The 14,372-nt window shown below is 42.7% G+C and overlaps 1 protein-coding gene across 1 annotated transcript in view; it reads left to right on the top strand.

Annotated features, from left to right (window-relative positions):
- LOC138675399 (proton-coupled amino acid transporter 1-like) overlaps window positions 1-14,372 on the top strand; it is a 57,916-nt gene that overhangs the window by 35,563 nt on the left and 7,981 nt on the right. Inside the window, exon 10 of the mRNA XM_069763545.1 lies at window positions 2,379-2,548. Within this exon, the coding sequence (XP_069619646.1) occupies window positions 2,379-2,548 (170 nt within the window). The remainder of the gene's footprint in view (window positions 1-2,378; window positions 2,549-14,372) is intronic.

Here is a 14,372-nt window from a genome sequence, read left to right as displayed (position 1 = left end):
CGTGCGCATCGGCGGACGACGGAAGGTGAGAATAGCAGGTTTTGTTTTTTTATTATTTTTAACATTCGATCTGCATAGGCAGCATCAATAGTAAAAAGTTGGTCACACAGGGTTAATAGCAGCGTTAACGGAGTGCGCTACCCGTGGCATAATGCGGTCCGTTAATGCTGCCATTAACCCTGTGTCAGCGCTGACTGGAGGGGAGTATGGAGCGGGCGCCGGGCACTGACTGGACTGAAGTAGGGAGGGACTAATTCTCGGCCGGACTGTGCCAGTCGCCGATTGGTCGCGGCCTGGCGGCTGCAACCAATCAGCTACGTGGGATTTCCATGACAGACAGACGGAAGTACCCCTCAGACAATTATATAGATAGAGAGGTGAACTCCTGTTCAGGATCCACATCTCTTGACCAAAGAGAAGAGCGGTTAGAAGGAGCGTCTCTCCCTCTGGAGGACCCAACCTGTCCTGTATTCCATTGGCAGCCATTAATTCACACGGACTCTGATCAGTGCCTCATTTCACCCTGTGGTGGCGCTGCAGGGAAATTTGAACACTTAACCATCACGTTTTCCCACCGTTTACAGCTGCTCGTTGGGAGAATCTACGATCAAACTGATTGTCAAGGAACCTTTTCAATAGGTGTTGTCTAAAGCGGAGAACCCCTTTAAGATCTGTTATTTCACATACATTCTCACATTTGCATTAACAGACTACAAACAAATCCTGCATAGTCTAATTGAATTGTCCATTTTCTTCTACGTAAGGCCACATTCACACATCTGTGTGTCACAGTCCAAGCTCTGATGGCCACGGGTCTCGAGTTCGGGTCTGGAGACGTGTGGCCTGTCAGTGAATCGCTGCCTGAGTGTGACACACAGATGTGTGAATGCGACCGAAGAAGGGCAAAACATGGAAAAAAGAGCAGTGGCAGAACCAAATCTCTACACTGAGTCAAAAGATTCACATATATGTCTTGGGATACTGCAACCTCTAAAATGCACATAGAGGATAGGAAATGAAAAAAGGATGTCTATATATCATATATATATATATATATATATATCTCATGCTAGATGTTATGGAATATAATATAATGCATCAGTGTTTGAAAAATTAAATAAATAGCAGCATAACAAAGATCCTCCTAAATATAGCTTGAGAATTCCTGCTCCATATGTGGGGTAATTGGCAACCTCAACACTCGTTTCACCGCTAAAGCTTCATCAGGAGGTAATAGAATGTAGAAAGTTGTTTTTTTTTTTTTTTTTCTCATATGTTTCATTCAGCAAAGTTTCTCCATTTTCCAAGATTTGGAGGCCAGACTTTTGGTCATGTTTTCAGCACTTCTTCCTTTAGTCCGTTCTTGCATTATTTCCCAAACTTCCAATCATTTCTGAGAAGAGCGTGTCAAGGGCCACTTGCTGGAGGAGAGAGAACCTCCTGCACATGCGCCAAAGTATAGTGGCTAAAATAGACCATCGGACCCTTTTGCTCATGTGCTAAGGTGATGTGGCTAGAGTAGATGATTGGACCCTTTTGCGCATGTGCCAAGGGGGCGTGGCTAGAGTAGATGATCAGACTCTTGCACATGCGCAAGGAGGCGTGGCAAGAGTAGATGAAAAGACCCTTTAGCACATGTGCTAAGGTGGCGTGGTTAGAGTAGATAGTAACATAGTAACATAGTTAGTAAGGCCGAAAAAAGACATTTGTCCATCCAGTTCAGCCTATATTCCATCATAATAAATACCCAGATCTACGTCCTTCTACAGAACCTAATTGTATATAGTAACATAGTTAGTAAGGCCGAAAAAAGACATTAATGATCGGATCCTTTTGCGCATATGCCAAGGTGGTGTGGCTAGAGTAAATGATCAGACCCTTTTGCGCATGTGCTAAGGTGACGTGGCTAAAGTAGATGATCAGACCCATTGGCGCATGTGCTACGGTCGCATGGCTAGAGTAGATAAGACCCTTTTGCGCATGCGCCAAGGTGGTGTGGCTAGAGTAGATGATCAGACTCTTTGGTTCATGTGCTATAAGGTGGCATGGCTACAGTAGATGATCAGACCCTTTTGCGCATGCGCCAACTTCTTAGAACGCAAGGTCACAAGGGACTTAGGGTCAATGCAACTGGCTGGGGGCTGATCAGACTGAAGATCATTTGCGACCTCCCTGATGAGGCAAGGACGAGCTAGTAGCCATCCGGGAGATCTGTGAGGGAATGAGACAGTGGCCGTTAAATGGTGTTGTGGGCAGGTAAGGAGATGGGTATTATAGGCAGAAGTGCGATGTGAGGCTGAGGAGCTGTTGCTAGTGGAAGGTCCTGCTTGTTGGGCAATGATATGTCCCATCTTATGACTCCACTCTCTTTCCTACAGGTTATATCAGACTGTGAAGTTGCTGTACTCCTTTGGAATATTCATCTCCTTCGCGTTACAGTTTTATGTGGCCGCAGAAATTATCGTCCCTTCGGCCACTGCTCGAGTGGGTGAGCGCTGGGTGCTCGTGGTCGACCTCTCTGTGAGGACAGCTCTAGTTTGTATCACATGTAAGTCGCTTTCAACAGAAAAATGAATAATATACTATTAAGTAATTTCAGAATCTAACCCCTTAGGAATATACTGCAGAAGGGCATGTATTATAAATGGGGCATGTGCCTGTCAGAAGAACCTCCTTTTATGAACCAACAAGCCCATGACACTTGCTAACATGGATGGTCCCTCAAATGACGTAAAGCCACATGAGCAGCCCTCAAAACTTTGTGCTTTCAGAAAATATATCATTTATAGGTGACTGAACTTTCACATGCAGCCCATTCAATCTATATGGTCCCGGTCATTTTAACAAACTTTGCAATTTTTTTGTATTCAGTGAAATATCTTACTTTCTCCGCTTATGAGCCTCTTCTTTTCTTTCATGTTAGTCCTAAACTCATCATTCACTTTTAAGAACCGCTGGTATTCGTCTTGGTCACCTGATAGTCTTGTTTTGACCGGGGGATTAAGTATTAAGGGACTGAGAGATGGTATTGCTGTTCTTTAGGAAGTTTTTATCTCTCCTCCCAGTGCTGAATTCGCAGCTACACTGTTCAGTACTATTCTATAATGTCATCTATGCTGCTACTATCTCTGTGTGCTACAAAGAGACAAGGGAGCAGAAATCACTCATGTCTGCGTGTGTTATGTATGGCAGACATCATAGCTGCTATTCCCCACTAGCTCAGAGACAACTGATAGACTGGATATGTAAGTTACTCCTTAATGTCCTTAAAGGATTAAAAAAAATTTGTTACAGAACAGGAAACAAAAAATTGTTGTAAACGGTACATTCTCTAAATGGAATAGTCAGCAGTGGGGACCACAAGGATCTGTGTTAGGACCAATTATTTTTAGTCTCTTCATTAATGACCTTGTGGATAGGATTGAGAGTGAAGTGCCAGTCTTTGCTGACGACACCAAACTATGTAGGACAATAAAAATGGAGCCTGACATTACAATTTTATACAACGATCTGGACCACACTTTACCAATAGAGCAGTCAGACTGTGGGATGCCGGCCACAAGCGGTCGTAGCGGCCGACACTATAACAGCCTTTATACAAGGGCTGGATGATTTTCTCAGCACGCATAACATTGCGGGTTATAGTTAACCCTGCTGTTGTCTTCGGTCAAAAACGACCGACCTTGAACTTCAATATTCTTTAAAATATTCAAGATGCGGCTCTGAAACCCGTGGCCGACCGACCCATCCTCATTTAAGTCAATCAACCACAAGTTTCAGAACCGCATCTTGAACACCCCAAAAAATACCAAAGTTCAAAATCGGTCTCCCCAGACCGAAGACGACAACAGGGTTAATTTACTGACAAAATGTATAATTGTTGGAGAGAGGTTGAACTTGATGGTCCTAGGTCTTTTTCCAATCTACGTAACTATATGTAAGAATGTAGGTCTGCTTGAGAAAGATTCAACCTACGTAACAACCAATAAGGAAAAGTTACCTAAAACGACCGGATTGCTTTAATGGTTTCCTTGTAGCTGCGGCCCTCATTTTAAAGAGTTTAAACGCTTTAATAAAAACCTAATATATTGCTTCCACATAACCTAGAAGACCTCAGTGATGTCATCCAAAAAGTGTTTGGTTGCCTGAAATTGGCCTGTGTTGCCTGGTCCACCCCTACACAGCTGGGGTCCTTACATGGTGGTCCTATGTCAAAGGATGAACATAACTTTTAGGCTTGGATGTCACACTTTAATAGCTTCTTATAGCCGGAAGGATGTAGCACTCAGTGGTCAATGGTGTCACCATTTTGAAGGTGATGTGTGAATCACGTGCATCATTTCCCACAAGCACCCTGCATCTTTCGGCTCTCTGCTCCTGAAAACTTTCAGTTTTCACTCTAAACCTCATAATAGGCTGTTACCAAGGAGAGGCAGCACTTTTATATACAGACAACATCAGATCTACCTTTTTACAGTGATGGTCACAGCTCACCTCCTCCCATCTCCCTGCGCAGTGACCCCTGCACAGATCACAGAGCATGCCCACAAACCTCCTCCTATAAAAGTGATCGAACGGCTCCAGTCTGTTGTTTCCTATGGTCCATGTAGCTGATGTGAAGCCGATCTCTGAATGCTGTTAGTCGCTCTAGAAATGGAATGAAAAAACAATGTCAATCCGAAAATAAAAGCAAATGGGGGTGGAATATTTATCTGTTAATTCTAAGCCATAGAAGTTACTTCATCTTCTCAAGGGCGAAGTACAGTGGGTACGGGAAGTGTTCAGACCCCTTTAAATGTTTCACTCTTTGTTTCATTGCAGCCATTTGGTAAATTCAAAAAAGTTCATTTTTTTCTCATTAATGTTCACTCTGCACCCCATCTTGACTGAAAAAAAAAAAACAAATGGGGAAACTTTTGCAAATTTATTAAAAAAGAAAAACTGAAATATCACATGGTCATAAGTATTCAGACTCTTTGCTCAGTATTGGGTAGAAGCACCGTTTGAGCTAGTACAGCCATGAGTCTTCTGGGGATGATGCAACAAGTTTTTCACCCCTGGATTTGGGGATCCTCGGCCATTCTTCCTTGCAGATCCTCTCCAGTTCCGTCAGATTGGATGGTGAATGTTGGTGGACGCCATTTTCAGGCCTCTCCAGAGATGCTCAATTGGGTTTAGGTCAGGGCTCTGGCTGGGCCAGTCGGGAATGGTCACAGAGTTGTTCTGAAGCCACTCATTTGTTATTTTAGCTGTGTGCTTAGGGTCATTGTCTTGTTGGAAGGTGAACCTTCGGCCAAGTCTGAGGTCCAGAGCACTCTGAAAGAGGTTTTCATCCAGGATATCTCTGTACTTGGCCGCATTCATGTTTCCTTCAATGACAACCAGTCGTCCTGTCCCTGCAGCTGAAAAACACCCTCATAGCATGATGCTGCCACCATGTTTCACTGTTGGGATTGTATTGGGCAGGTGATGAGCAGAGCCTGGTTTTCTCCACACATGCCGCTTAGAATTATCACCAAAAATTTCTATCTTCGTCTCATCAAACCATAGAATCTTATTTCTCATAGTCTGGGAGTCCTTCATGTGTTTTTTAGAAACTCTATGCGGGCTTTCATATGTCTTGCACTGAGTAGAGACTTCCGTCGGGCCACTCTGCCATAAAGGCCCGACTGGTGGAGGGCTGCAGTGATAGTTGACTTTGTGGAACTTTGTCCCATCTCCCTACTTTATCCCTAGAGCTCAGCCACAGTGATCTTGGGGTTCTTCTTTACCTCTCTCACCAAGGCTCTTCTCCCATGATTGCTCAGTTTGGCTGGACGGCCAGGTCTACGAAGACTTCTGGTGGTTCCAAACTTCTCCCATTTAAGGATTATGGAGGCCACTGTGCTCTTAGGAACCTTGAGTATTGCAGAAATTCTGTTGTAACCTTGGCCAGATCTGTGCCATGCCACAATTCTGTCTCTGAGCTCCTTGGCCAGTTCCTTTGACCTCATGATTCTCATTTTTCTGACATGCGCTGTGAGGTCTTATATAGACAGGTGTGCACCTTTCCAAATCAAGTCCTATCAGTTTAATTACACACAGCTGGACTCCAATGAAGGAGTAGAACCATCTCAAGGAGGATCACAAGGAAATGGGCAGTGTGTGACTTAAATATGAGTGTCTGAGCAAAGGGTCTGAATACTTATGATCATGTGATATTTCAGTTTTTCTCTTTTAATAAATTTTGCAAAAATTTCTACATTTCTGTTTCTTTTTTTTCAGCCAAGTTGAGGTGCCGAGTGTACATTAGTAAGAGAAAAATGAATTTTTTTTTAATTTTACCCAATGGCTGCAATGAAACAGAGTGAAAAATGTAAAGAGGTCTGAATACTTCCCGTACCCACTGTATACCCAAATTATCTTTCCCGAATCTCAGGGCGAAGATCAGGCTAGGACATGTCTCATGGCCCCACTAAATGGCACTACAGCGATGCTATTATTCTTCATACCTCGTCCAGTATGGCTGTAAGAAGCCTCTAATGTTCTATACTTTGCCCTTCATGCCCTGGACCAGAGGTACAAGGCATCACTTCCCTCTCATGTCTCTGACCTCTCTCTTCCCGAGTTTTCCCCGATGTAAGAGCTCCAGGATTGCCATAATTTGCCTTTTGAGCTCTCAGCGTTTCATCCTCACCCTAAGAGCAGCCACCAAAGCCGTCTGTGCAGAAAGAGAGTGATGTTGTTTGACAGGTCAGCCCCTTTATAATGGAGAGGAGGTGGGGAACCTATGATTTTTTTTTTTTTTTTTACGCATCCGGCGCTTTGTGTGAAATGCAAGAGAATGAGCAAATTACAGACCTCTCCTATTGCCGCTGCTGTCGGTGTGGTCACCCGATGTTACCTGCATGCCTCTGGACTAGCATTTTCAATTTCTTTTTTTTTTTCTTTTTGACTACGTCTGTCTGTTTTAGTAAATACATTTCTTATATCTGTGTCTTCTGCCATTCCTCTACTATTCCTCCTGGAAATGAACAAATGAATAGAAAAATAGATAATTTCCTTACACACTTTGATCTCCAATCCAATTGATGCTAGCAATATGGAAGTATCTGCAAAACTGGACGTTTCCTACCCCATGTAAGCGGCCAGGCAACCTGCTGTGCAGTGATCTGAATATGCGCTCCAGTAAGGTGCAATTTTCTGGATAATTAAATGTCCATGGGTGCCCCTGTGTTAGGAAATGTTAGCACGGCGCCCCCTTCACGATCACGGTCGGACCCCTTCAAGCATATTGCAATACATCCTTGTAACATGCCATCAATTTATAAGGTGGGAATAGCCCTTTAACGGAATCTGTCAATAATTCAACCCCACCGTCCCAAAAAAAGAAAAAAAGAGCCTGCACATATGAGCATGCAGGTCTTTGAAATGTAAATCAATCCACACCTTTTATTAATTTTATCTGTTGCTGCATTCAAAAGAAATTACAGTTTTAATTAAATAAATTTAATTAAATAAATCAAATGAGATGTTAAGTGCTCTAGGTGTGACAGAGGACTTCCTCTTAAGGTTGTTTCCCCACCCAGCGCCAGCCTCTTTAGCTTGATCGATAACTCACAGATGTCAGACATTGAGCTATAAATCAAGCTCAAGAGACTGATGCTGTGCTATTGAAACAACCTCTAGAGACACAAGCTTGGGAAGTGCTCGGTCACACCCAGCGCACTTAACATCGAATTTAAGTGTGAATTAAAACTCTTAATTTGTTGGGAAATGCAGCAACAGATAGAAGATATAAAGGAGTCGATAGATTTACATTTCAAAAACCTGCATGTCCCTATATACAGTTTAAGGAGTTGCTCTTACTGACAGATTCATTTTAACACTTATCTACTGCTGTGTCTGTTGTCATCTCTGCTTCTTGTCTTTAGGAATACATTGCAGTACCCTGATGTACCTGAACGTCCCAATCTGGGTGTACGGAGAGGGCTCGGAAGCAGGTGCCAGCTGTGGTTATGCAGCGGGCATCTGCCTGTAATAGCAGCAACCGGGGCAGGCTCCGATCACTGCTGTTTTACCACTTAGATGCCACTGCTGACTAGCAATCACTGATGTTGTTGAGGCCATCTCGACGGCAGCAGGATCTTGCTGAAATTCTGTCCCTAGGCTTCATGCGAGAACAGTAATTTCACTATGTACTAATTGATCAAACAATCGCAGGTTCAAGTCCACTAAAAAAATAAATTGAAATTTAATTAAAGTTTAAAAAATATGCAAGTGTAAATCCCCTCTCTTTTTCCAATTCCATAATAAATAAATAAAAAATACACATTCGATATGTTGTATGTTTAACCGTACTCATTAAAACTGCGGCAGCTAAAAGGCCTTCTTTTTAATCGGCGATCGGGAATAAGGTAATGGCGGCCCAAGAGTCTTAAAATCTCTAGGGTCTCAGCTAGACCCTGGAAAAAGCGATCTGGGCCGGGTTTTTATCCAGTCCCCAATCACGTGATCGCTATTATACAACAAATAACGGCGATAACGTAAATCAAAAAGTAAGATCGGGTGTGAAAAATAATTTTTTCCCTCCTCTGACATGTTATATTATGTCCTCAAGCCCCCTCGGTACCTTCGTACTGGATCCATGGTCCCCTGGCCCTCCTCCTTTTCCTGAAGCAAAATGGCAGGTGCATTCTTAGTGCGCCCACTAAGATCTGCCTGCCTGCCTACGCCCGACAGTCGCATATTGGTTGCTGACTTTTGATCACTGTGATAGGATCAAGCCCAATAATTAGTAAATACTTGGGCTGTACCTTGCTGTGCACCTCTTTGATAATCCCTCATTTCCCTGTGTCATTTCCTCCCTTAATCAAGATTACATTTTTGTATTTTTTAATTTGTCTTTCATTCTCTGCCGTTGGGGTTATAGTTAGGGTTGGGGTTGGTCTTGGGGTTAGGGTTATAGTTGGGGTTGGTCTTGGTCTTGGGGTTGGGGGTTGGTCTTGGGGTTAGGGTTGGGGTTATAGTTAGGGTTAGGGTTGGTCTTGGGGTTAGGGTTGGGGCTATAGTTAGGGTTGGGGTTGGTCTTGGGGTTAGGGTTGGGACTATAGTTAGGGTTAGGGTTGGTCTTGGGGTTAGGGTTGGGGCTATAGTTAAGGTTAGGGTTGGTCTTGGGGTTAGGGTTGGGGCTATAGTTAGGGTTGGGGTTGGTCTTGGGGTTAGGGTTGGGGCTATAGTTAGGGTTAGGGTTGGTCTTGGGGTTAGGGATGGGGTTATAGTTAGGGTTGGGGTTGGTCTTGGGGTTAGGGTTGAGGTTATAGTTAGGGTTGGGGTTGGTCTTGGGGTTAGGGTTGAGGTTATAGTTAGGGGTTAGGGTTGGGGCTATAGTTAGGGTTAGGGTTGGTCTTGGGGTTAGGGTTGGGGCTATTGTTAAGGTTAGGGTTGGTCTTGGGGTTAGGGTTGGGGCTATAGTTAGGGTTAGGGTTGGTCTTGGGGTTAGGGTTGGGGCTATAGTTAGGGTTAGGGTTGGTCTTGGGGTTAGGGATGGGGTTATAGTTAGGGTTGGGGTTGGTCTTGGTCTTGGGGTTAGGGTTGAGGTTATAGTTAGGGTTGGGGTTGGTCTTGGGGTTAGGGTTGAGGTTATAGTTAGGGTTGGGGTTGGTCTTGGGGTTAGGGTTGGGGCTATAGTTAGGGTTAGGGTTGGTCTTGGGGTTAGGGTTGGGGTTGGTCTTGAGGTTAGGGTTGGGGTTATAGTTAGGGTTGGGGTTATAGTTAGGGTTGGGGTTATAATTAGAGAATGAAGCCGATTTCTCTAAGATACATTAGAGTTCCTTATTTTCACGTGTATTATTGACTTCTAACATAAAAATTAAAACCGTGGTTACTCTTTAGAGTTTGCTATCCAATCTGTGAAAATAATTCCGCCTTGGTCACTAGGAGGACTCGGATGCACTTTCCTTATGTGCCGATTGTTTTCTAGACGTTAAGAAAAATCCTGAAGGACGTTGCATAAGGGGAAATTTTCATTTGATGCACTCTGAATGATTGCATTGGCAATGGAGAGCGATTCGCAGAATCTCGCCTACCCCTGTTTCCTCCCTCACATTTTCGTGTCAGAATTTCACTTAATCCCATTATGTGGCTGTCAGAGTTGATGTGGATATTAGATGCAGGTTGGTCTCCTTGCCACACAGCGAGTCTTCCATTACTGTATTGATTAATGCCTTTCTCTACTTTTTTCCCCTTCCATGTTTGCTTTGGACAAGTTCTTTATTTCATCTGGGGCCTCCACAGTAATCTCGTCATTGCCGATCAAAGTAGACATTTTACTAGGATAAATGCATAAATCTGCCCCCGTAGAAGGTGAATTGCTTCTCTCTGTACTTTCTGAGAACCCATCTAACAGTATACAATAGTGAGTGTCAGCATTTTACCACCTTGCTGTATTTATCGCTACAAAGCTCCAAATACCCAGCTTTTCCTTCACAAAGCCTTAGGCTATGTTCACACATTGTTTTTTTGTTTTTGTTTTTTTGCCTCAGCCAAAACTTGATCTCTTGGCAGTAAAAAAAAAAAAAAAAAAAAAAAAAAGCTTCAGACAAAAAGCATATTTTGCTGCTTTTTTTTGCTGCATTTTTCAGGATCCCAAAGTTCACCATACAGGCGTGAACAATGCAAGACGTAAGTGGAACCATGAAACTTTTTTTTTTTTTTGGGGGGGGGAAGGGCAATTTATTTAGTGGAAAAAGATTTTTAAGTATGAAAAAATGACTATTCTGAACAAAAAAGTTCATAAAAATACACTGTTTACAGTGTAAAAAAAATGCTGTGGATGGGGGTATTAAATTGGTCAAGCATAGTTTAGTTGGTCAGACACTATTTCCACACATTGGTAGGGCATGGAGTTGGTCAGGCATTGTTCAATCACACACATTGGTCAGACATTGTGTACGTTCTCACATTGGTAGGGCATTGAGTTGGTCAGGCATTGTTCAATCACACATGTTGGTCAGGCATTGTTTACGTTCTCAAATTGGTAGGGCATTGAGTTGGTCAGGTATTGTTCAATCACACACATTGGTCAGGCATTGTTTACATTCTCAAATTGGTAGGGCATTGAGTTGGTCAGGTATTGTTCAATCACACACATTGGTCAGACATTGTGTACATTCATACATTGTTAGGGCATTGAGTTGGTCAGGCATTGTTCAATCACACACATTGGTCAGACACTGTTTACGTTCACACATTTGTAGGGCATTGAGTTGGTCAGGCATTGTTCAATCACACACATTGGTCAGACATTGTGTACGTTCTCAAATTGGTAGGGCATTGAGTTGGTCAGGCATTGTTCAATCACACACATTGGTCAGACATTGTGTACGTTCTCAAATTGGTAGGGCAATGAGTTGGTCAGGCATTGTTCAATCACACACATTGGTCAGACATTGTGTACATTCATACATTGTTAGGGCATTGAGTTGGTCAGGCATTGTTCAATCACACACATTGGTCAGACACTGTTTACGGTCACACATTGGTAGGGCATTGAGTTGGTCAGGCATTGTTCAATCACACACATTGGTCAGACACTGTTTACGTTCACACATTGGTAGGGCATTGAGTTGGTCAGGCATTGTTCAATCACACACATTGGTCAGACACTGTTTACGTTCACACATTGGTAGGGCATTGAGTTGGTCAGGTATTGTTCAATCACACACATTGGTCAGACATTGTGTACATTCACACATTGGTAGGGCATTGAGTTGGCCAGGCATTGTTCAATCACACACATTGGTCAGGCAATATTTACTTTAACACACATCACTAATTTACGGTAATTAAACTGTACTAATCCTATCTGCCAGGTTCAGGCGAGGACATTTTAGTTGAAACTTGGGAAAAATCACAAAATGGTTTCACATCCTGCTGTACCTGTTTTGTTTTTTTTTTAACTAAAAATGTTGCAAAAACCGATGGCGTTTTGTGCTGCTTTTTTTTTACACTTTTTCATTGCTTCCTATTGGTTAAAAAAAACGATGTTCAAGGTAGTGACATGGTACAGTTTAAAAAAAAAAAAAAAAAAAAAAATGCAGCCAAGACGCAATGTGTGAACATGGCCTTAGTGGAATTATCGGTGCTTAGGCTCTTAATTCTGTTTTTCTGTTCCATTCTCACAGATTCATGTTGTACATAAACGGAACCCAATAACCCGAATCGGGTTCCCATCATAGTGTTTATTTTTGTTTTAAATTTTACTGTAAAAAAAAATAAAATAAAAAGTGTAGCATGCTTTCCTTCTCGCTACAATAAGACGACGTCCCAGTAATCCGTAGATATGACCTGTAATGCCTGAGGTCGCCATACCTCGCAGATGGCGCTCAGTGTGGTCTTCGTCTCTCTACACTAACTGACCGCAGGAAGCATCGCTTGATTAAAGAGCTTCTTCTCAGATTGACCAGTCTTCAATGACCAGGCAGTGACCACGGCGCCCTTGATCCATTAGGTACTGACAGGCTTTTCCTTCCCGGTAATCCTCTTCACTCGATTACTTGCTGACTCCCGACGGAGCTGTTAGATTGAGGCCAAAGACCTTGTTTTCATTCATCCTCTCTTTTTGTGTCATGCGTGTGTTTTTTTTGTTTTTTTTTACTTTTTTTTTTTTAATCAAAATTGATAGTTTGTTTCTTAATTTTATATGAACATTTAAAGAAAATATTGAGAAATATTTAACCGATCTTTTTGGAGTGTCAAGGGTATTGTTCTGTACGTTTCATAGAAGCGTTTTCAACAGTCTCATTATCATCACAGGTAAGATTTCAACGAAACGTTTATCTACAGGTCCCAAGATACAATTTGAGAAAACCCTTTTATTGCTCAAGTCTTAATCATCGCATTGTTAGAATATTTCCCTGCTTGTTGACGGCTTCCAGCAATAGCAGATTTAATATTTTTTTCCCCAAGACTGAATTTTCATACAATATTCTTAAGCCATTGCCCCCTGGATGGACTAAGGCCTCTCGGCAAGCTTGTTGCATCTTTGAACCTGTACTATAAAAGCAATTTCGGGAACCAGCAGGTATAACGTTGTTGGGCATACATTTTTTTTTAGAGCAAACTTCCTGGAGGTCACCTTTAGGGTGTATCCGTGTGAGACTGAAACGCCAAAGATTTGGTAAAATCCACAGTGGATCACCATAGCAGGCAAGTGGATGAGAGGCCTCCTAAGATCCTTGCCTGAATTGGGCGGAGCAATTCATTAATTATCCTCTATCCTATTGAGCTCTCCTGTTCTTCCCCCACCTGGCTTGGATGTCTGTGATTGGCTGCAGCGGTCATGCAACTGCAACGGGAGACCCGACCACTGCGGTCAGTCACAGACCTCAGCGGTCATGTGTCAACACGTGCCAGTTTCTCAAATCCAATGCGTCATTTTATACGGTAATAACCCTGGAATGTTTCTACATATCCCAACAATTGAAATTTGTGTTTTTGTGACACATTGTACTTTGTTACTGGTACAATTAGGCCGATCTAAATTTGCATAAAAATATCAAAAATTTGCCGAAATGTTTCTTGAAAAATTAACACGTTTCAAACATTGAATGTTTCTACCCTTAACCCAGATACATACCGCAAGAAAATATTTAATAAATGACATTTCCTACATGACTACGTTCCAAACAGGAAGTTTAACCCTCCAGGTGCCTCACATGAATTAAAGCACTGCCGAGTGAATGGAATTTTTGTCACAAATATGTTGCTGGCCAGACGCAAAAGCTATTACTTGCCATGGCAACCATCGGGCCCCCACGATCAAGCTTGCAGTGTACCAATGGTGTTGGAGAGGAAGCCCACTCGCCATTAACAATTTAGATGCTGCTGTCTTTATTGACAGCAGCATGTAGGTGGTTAATCAGTCGATCCATATTTAAATTGATTGTGGCCAATTCTGTAGGGTGTCGGCTGTAGTGTACAGTTGACACTGGCTGAATTTTCTCCCATTAGGTTGGGAAAAAAGTGACGCTATTTGATTTTTCCTCTTATACCTCGGTCACAGGTTACAGACCTGGCAGATGGACCAGAGTCCTGCGAATCGATTTTCTCATCTACACACATTACACAAATTCAAGTACACAAATGCGAGCACACACATGCACACTTCCTGTATACCTACATGGACACTTCCTGTATACCTACATGCACACTTCCTGTATACCTACATGCACACTTCCTGTATACCTACATGCACACTTCCTGTATACCTACATTCACACTTCCTGTATACCTACATTCACACTTCCTGTATACCTACATGCACACTTCCTGTATACCTACATGCACACTTCCTGTATACCTACATGCACACTTCCTGTATACCTACATGC

The sequence above is a fragment of the Ranitomeya imitator genome, chromosome 4 (genome assembly GCF_032444005.1).
Source record: "Ranitomeya imitator isolate aRanImi1 chromosome 4, aRanImi1.pri, whole genome shotgun sequence".
Lineage (NCBI taxonomy): Eukaryota > Metazoa > Chordata > Amphibia > Anura > Dendrobatidae > Ranitomeya > Ranitomeya imitator.
This window is presented reverse-complemented; position numbering and strand designations above follow the sequence as displayed.